The 7018-nt window shown below is 50.7% G+C and overlaps 1 protein-coding gene across 1 annotated transcript in view; it reads left to right on the top strand.

Moving 5' to 3' along the window:
* Positions 1-506: 506 nt before the first annotated feature.
* Foxp4 (forkhead box P4) overlaps positions 507-7018 on the top strand; it is a 35179-nt gene continuing 28667 nt past the window's right edge. The window contains exon 1 of the mRNA XM_059281815.1: positions 507-747. Within this exon, the coding sequence (XP_059137798.1) occupies positions 520-747 (228 nt within the window). The 5' untranslated portion in view covers positions 507-519. The remainder of the gene's footprint in view (positions 748-7018) is intronic.

Raw genomic sequence — 7018 nt, 5'->3', positions numbered from 1 at the left:
TACTTTGGTCGCTGGGCTGAGGACTTAAGAATTGAAGGTGGATAGTGGGCCCAGGATGCCTTCCGTAGATGCTAAGGGCTTAGGGCAGCTAGTTTCCTGTGTTGATTAGGGCCCTCTGCCCTCAGGGAACTCCCGCATCTATATGGAAACAAAGGCAAGGGACATTGCTGGTGGAAGGGAAGAGATTTGGTAGGTCCCAGCTGAAAGGAGATCCCAAAACAGGTTTAGGACCCCGAGGGGAGAGGTGCGGGCTCATCTCCTACCCTCCCCGGTCTCCTCTCACTGGAAGAAGGAAATGCAGCTGCCCCTTAACCCTGAGGAAGGGGTGACATTGAGAGGGTCTCAGGAGGAGCTTCTGGGAAATTGAGGAAGGGACCGCCCTAGGACGGGGTTTGGTGAGGTGGGTGATGGGTGGGGGCAGCTTTCAGTTGTAGCCCCAGGTAGAACCTGCCCTGGCAGTCTATCCTTGAGCCTCAGCCCCTCCCCCATGTCTCTTTCTCCAGGTCCCGAGAGAGCGACATGATGGTGGAATCTGCATCGGAGACAATCAGGTCGGCTCCGTCTGGTCAGAACGGCGTGGGCAGCCTCTCTGGGCAGGCTGATGGTGGCAGTGGGGCCGGGACGGCAGGCGCGGCTCCGGCTGCGGGTAGGGACGGCTCGGGCAGGGAGGCCGCCGGCGGCGGCGGCGGAGCGGACTGCAATGGCGAGATGAGCTCCACCGAGCTTCTGCACTTCCAGCAGCAACAGGTAGGAGCCGGCCGATCTCCTCGGGCCTTTATCCCACACCCTCCGGGCCACCCGGGCATCCATCGCTGCTCTGTCCTGCCCAGCACCCTGTCTTTTAGATAGTGAGAAGGGCCAGCCTCCAGGGGCTTCCCTGTGTGTCTGCTGTTCTGGTGGCTAGCCTGAGCTTGGGGAGCTCCAAGTGGTACTGTGGGCCCAAGTTTATGAAGTTTGAAATAGTCCCAGCAAAGCCATAAGGGCCGACAGCCGCCTGGGCAGCAGGCTTTGAAAGTCTGTTTTGAGTCTGTGGGTGTCTTGGCTCTTACAGGCACGTGGCTGAGAAACTGGCTATATTAACAGGTTTAGGAGTGTGTGCTGTGCACACAGGGGTGTTTTTATTTGTGCTGTGAACCAAGGCTGCCTAAGTCTCTGATCTGAGCTGTGAAGAGGTTAAACTTACAGGCACCAGTGGCCAAAGAGTGTGGAAAGAAGGCAGGGAGGGAGGAGAATCTCAATCTCTCTCTCTCGCTCTCTCTCTCTCTCTCTCTCTCAATCTCTCTCTCATACACACACACACACACACACACACACACACACACACACACACGTTTTTTTCAAGACAGGGTTTTTCTATGTAATAGTCGTCCTGGAACTTGCTTTGTAGACCAGGCTGGCCTGGAACTCACAGAGATCTGCCTGCCTCTGGTGCCACCACCACCACCTATCTTATTTTTATATTTTGAATTATGTGTATATCTTCATTCTGCACACAGTATGTGCTTGAGTTCAGGTGCCTGCAAAGGACCCAAGCGTCAGATACTGTGTAGCTGGAATTATAGATGATTATGAGCCACCGGATACAGGTGCTGGGAATCGAACTCAGGTCCTCTGGATGAACAGCAAATAACTGCTAAGCCATCTCTCCAGCCCAGGTTTGTATTTTTTTTTTTAAAGAAGATTTATTTATTTATTATGTATACAGTGTTCTGTCTGGAAGCATGCCTGCAGGCCAGAAGAGGGCACCAGATCTCATTATAGATGGTTGTGAACCACCATGTGGTTGCTGGGAATTGAACTCAGGACCTCGGGAAGTGCAGCTAGTGCTCTTAACCTCTGAGCCATCTCTCCAGCCCCCCAGGTTTGTATTTTAAAGGCTCACACTAGGAACCCAGTCTGTGTGCCCTTTCCTCTTTTATGACTGTAATCTGGCCTCTCTGAAGACCCAGGGGCACCAGGTGAAGAACCTAGTTAGTTTATGAATGAGCAGGTCTCAGCCCCACCCAAGGGTTAGGGTGGAGGAGATAATGCTTGAAGGATTCAGAAGAACCAGCCCAGCCAGCCCTGGCCTTGGAAGTCTTCTTGTTTGACTTTGCCTCTTAAACTGTTGCTGGTGGCCTGGCCCTTAGGGGCTCAGCTGGGAAAGCAGAACAGGACCCTGGGTGCTCCATACCATCCTCCCTGTGCAGCGAGGGCCTTCCTGCTCCTCCAGACATCGCTGTCACCCAGGCTTCTCCCTACCCCACAACACACCCTCTTTTTGTTGTTGTTGTTGTTGTTGTTGTTGTTGTTTTTGTTTTTGTTTTTGTTTTTCGAGACAGGGTTTCTCTGTGTAACTTTGCGCCTTTCCTGGAACTCACTTGGTAGCCCAGGCTGGCCTCGAACTCACAGAGATCCGCCTGGCTCTGCCTCCCAAGTGCTGGGATTAAAGGCGTGCGCCACCACCGCCCCGCCACAACACACCCTCTTAACACCCAAGGCTCCAGGGTCACACCTGAAGCAGCTCACCAATGCTTCAGGTGATCGGTCCTTTCAAACAGGGACCAAAGGAACCTGTCCTGAGTCCCAGGCAGCACCTTAGCAGCCACAGGGCACGACCTTGCCACTAACATACTAATTGTTAGGATGCCAAGCAGCTGGGTGTGACACTCCTCACACTTGTTCAAGTAGGTGTGAAAAATAGGGGAGTTAACAGTTCTGTGTGTGTTGTTTGCGTGTGTGTGTGTGTGTGTGTGTTCCTGTGTACAGAGAGCAGAGATGGATTTAGGGGACCTTCTCAGTCACTCTCCATATTTGTGGAGTTTTTTTTTGTTTTGTTTGTTTGTTTTGTTTTGAGACAGGGTCTCACTATTAGCCATTGCTGGCCTGGAGCTTGCTGTATAGACCAGGCTGCCCTGGAACTCAGAGATCTGCCTGCCTTTCTATGCTATGATTAAAGGAGTAAGCCACCACACCTAGCATCATATTTTTTATATTACCTGTGTGTGTTTGTGTGTGTGTGTGTGTGTGTGGTGTTCACATGCCACAGTGCATGCATGGAGCTTTGGAGAGTCAGTTCTCCTATCATGTGGGACCCAGGGATTGAACTCAGATCTTCAGGGATATGATCTTTGGATGTTGGTGGGCAATGTCACATCATCCATCTTAAGCAGACTCTCTGGGGGAAGAGACCCACTGAGTCTGTGCTTTCTGCTGAGACAGAATCCTTTTTTTTTTTTTAATCAAAATATAACTACACATGGGCTCTTGCAGAGGACTCAGGTTTGATTCACAGCACCCATGTGGCAGCTCAAACATCTGCAGTGCGGGTTTGGGGATTCAGTTCCCTCATCTGGCCTCTGTAGGGACCTGCACTCGTGTGCATATATGCACAGACAACACACTTACATATACATAATTAAAAATAAATCTGGGGGCTGGAGAGATGGCTCAGAGGTTAAGAGCATTGTTTGTTCTCCCAAAGGTCCTGAGTTCAATTCCCAGCAACCACATGGTGGCTCACAACCATCTGTAATGAGATCTGGCACCCTCTTCTGGCCTGCAGGGATATGTGCAGACAGAACATTGTATACATAATAAATAAATAAATCTTTTAAAAAAATAAATAAATAAATAAATAAATAAATCTTAAAAACATGTACCCCTAGAACCTTTCCAAGGCAACGCAGTTTTGGACCCTCCTGCATCTCTTTGCAAAGAGAACCATGCAAAATTTCAAATGTGGCAGAGGGTTGGAGGAGCTGCCTAAACTGGAAACTTAAACAAAGAACAAAAAAACAAAAAACCTTGGGGCCAGCAAAATGGCTCAGAGGCTTGCCGCCAAACCTGACAACCTGAGTTCGATCCTTAGAACCCATGAGGTAGAAGGAAAGACCTGACTCCAGCAAGTTGTCTCCTGACCCCCACACATGCCCTGTGGCTTGTGTACACACATACATACCCACAAAATAAATAAACAAAATGTAATTTCAAAAGGAAAATAGAAAGCTTGCCATGAGGCATAAACACAGGCCTCTGGGTAACTGGGGAGATGTTTGGGCAGGAGAGACGGAACCGTCTGTACTGATCAAATTTCTGGGCTCTGCCCTGTACATGGGCCATGACTTACCATCTCAAGTCGACGTTCCAGTTGCTCCTGTTTGTTTTGGGGACCATCCCAAAGTCCTGGAAAATCCTGTATCGGCTTCACAAATAATCTGGGATGGCCGTTTTATCCATCTGGACTCACCGTGGGCGAAGTGCCCAGGCCCAAGGAAAATATGTGAGATTTAAGAAAAGGTTTCATTGGCTCCAAACCTTGAAAATAACACTACAAAATTAAAATGATAAAATTTTCAATTAAAGTGAAACATAGTCTGTGGGTCATTCTTCCATTTCCCACAGATGAACTGAGGCTTTGGGAGAGAACATTCAGCAACTCTTGGTCCCCTAAAAGTAGGTGTTATTATTGGCGGGGGAAGCAAGATCAAGGAAGGGAAGTTAGCTGTTGCTTCCACCTGCCTTTCAGCCCTAAGCAGGAAGTCTGTAGAAGACGACAGCCTTTGGATTCACTGTGACATTAAATGTCATCAAATTGCCTCAGCATCCCTGGGGAGAAAGGCCACTTCGCTGATGAGACAGCCAGAGGCAGCATTGACAGCCTCCAGGTGCCTCATTCAGGGCTCAGCCCTCTCTCTCTCTCTCTCTCTCTCTCTCTCTCTCTCTCTCTCTCTCCCTCTCCCTCTCCCTCTCCCTCTCCCTGTCGCTCCCACTACAGCCACAGTGACCTGGGAGATGTGGGAGGAAGAACTTCTCACACACACAGTAGGTGCTAAATGCGTGTGTGAGTACTCAGTGAGTGAGAATACCTCCTGCCTGGCTAAAAGGGTCTCTTAAAACAAGAAAGAAAAGCAGGACCCATGAGACATGGGTCACTGGGTAAAAGCACTTGCTGAACTCATGCCCAGAACCCATGGTAGAAGAAGAAAACTAACAGTTGAAAGTTGTCCACACACTTGCACCGTGGCAACCGGGCCCCTGCACAAATGTACACACACACTAATAATAATAATTTAAGAAAACAGAGGGGGGAAAAAAGTCAATTTAAAGCCAAGTATAGTAGCACATTCCTATAATCCCAGCACTCAGGAAGCTGAGGCAAGAGGGTCTCAAGTTTAAGAACAGTCTGGGCTACTTGGTGAGACCCTGACTCAGACATAAGCAGCCCTGGGGCCCTGGAGATGGCTGAGTGGAGAGTGCTTTCTGTAAAGCATGAGAGACCGCTTGGATCCCTAGCACCCACATCAAAGTTGGGTGTGGTAGAACAAACCTATAATCCCAGCATAGTGTGTTGGGGTGACGGGGGAGACAGGAATCCCAGGAGCTGGCTGGCCAGCTAGTCTACTTGAAACTATAAGCCCCAGCCATGTTCAGTGAGAAACACTGTGTCTAAAAATAAGGTGGGAATGGGGGGCGGGGGCGGGGCTAGGGGTCGATACAATTAAAATACATTGTATGCATGTCTGTAATCCTTGAAGAATAGATGAATAAAAAATTTTAAAGTAATGTGGCAAAACAATTGAGGACATCCCAAAGTCAACCGCTGTCTCAACACATGTGAACACACTGGCACACACTTGTGAACACACACACACACACACACACACACACACACACACAGGCATCCCCGCTGAGCATGGTAGCACTTCAGTACTTAGGTGCAGGAGGAAGGCAGCGGGGAAATTCAATGTCATCCTTAGGTACAGAGAGTAGGAGGCTAGCCTACAGGAATCCCTGTGTCAAAACAAAAGGAAGGCTGGGAGGACTCTAACCACCGCCCCGTGCTTGCTGGAGGCAGAAGTCTGACAGTCTGTCCTGCCCTCCTAGGGTCTCAGCCCCAGTCCCTTTGTCTGTGGGTCCCTGTGTCTTTGGTAAACAAGTCCTGGAAATGCAGTCCTGGCCTTTAGGAGTAATGAGTTGAGAGACAGCCAGACAGGGCGAGTCAGAAGCCAGGCGGCTGACAGGACTTTAGGCTGGAGCAAACAGTGCTGAAGAGGCCAGCCACGTCACTTCGGAACAAGAGCTGGTGCTCTGTTTCCATGCAACAGCAGGCTGGGACCTTGTTTAAACAGAGGTGAGGGGGCGACCCAGCTTAGCTGCCAGGCCAGTTCTGGCTGCACAGAGTCCCTTGCTGGCTACCCCATTTCAGTATTTCCCAGAGCGGTTATTACTAACAGAGCCACTGGAGAACCAGGCTCCATTATCTCCCTGGGGCTTTCCCACGTCTTCCACAGCCACGCTCGCTGTGGAGACTATCCTGTAAAGGTGGTGAGGGAGGACCAACAGACCTTTCAGAAACTCTAGGCCGTGATGATGTAGCTCAGTTGGTAGAGTGCTTGCCCTACACATGTAATGCCCTGGGTTCGATCCCTAGCGGCTGTATAAACTGGGCATGATGTCACCCACAGGCCTGTAATGTCAGTACTTGAAAGGTGGAGACCGGAACACCCGAAGTTCAAGGTCATCTTCTGCTACCATATTGAGTTGGAGGTCAGCCTGAGCAAGGCACAGTTGAGGCTTATTTTGCCTCTGCTACTGAAAATGCTGTGGGGACCCACAAATACCCACTGGGCTTGGGCCGTGAGAGGTGTGCCCCTGCCCTGATTTCGGAAGGTCTTAGGGACTGGTCTGGTTTGCTGGCAGACAGCTGGACTTGGGGCCAGGAGGGCTGAACTGGCAGAGTGGGGGTAGGCAGAACCAATGGCCACGGAGCTGAAAGGCGTCCCGGGCCCCCAGAGCCAGCGTTCCCATTGTCCTTGGGTTGCAGGGGTGACAGGTCAGAGAGGGTCACCAGAGGGTTGCCTAGCGTCTGGGAACTCCCACTGCAGTTGCCATGGCAACCGGGCCAAATCCCACCCCGTCACATCCTGTGAGGAGATTCAAAAGGGTTGGGGGGCTGAGCCCAGTAATGGGCTTTTAACTCACCCCCTCCAAAGAGATGGGGGGTGGGGGGTCAGGGAGCTGGGGGGAGGGGAGAGGA

The sequence above is a fragment of the Peromyscus eremicus genome, chromosome 16_21 (genome assembly GCF_949786415.1).
Source record: "Peromyscus eremicus chromosome 16_21, PerEre_H2_v1, whole genome shotgun sequence".
NCBI classification, from domain to species: domain Eukaryota; kingdom Metazoa; phylum Chordata; class Mammalia; order Rodentia; family Cricetidae; genus Peromyscus; species Peromyscus eremicus.
Note: the sequence above shows the minus strand (reverse complement) of the source record. Positions and strands in the feature narration are given on the sequence as shown.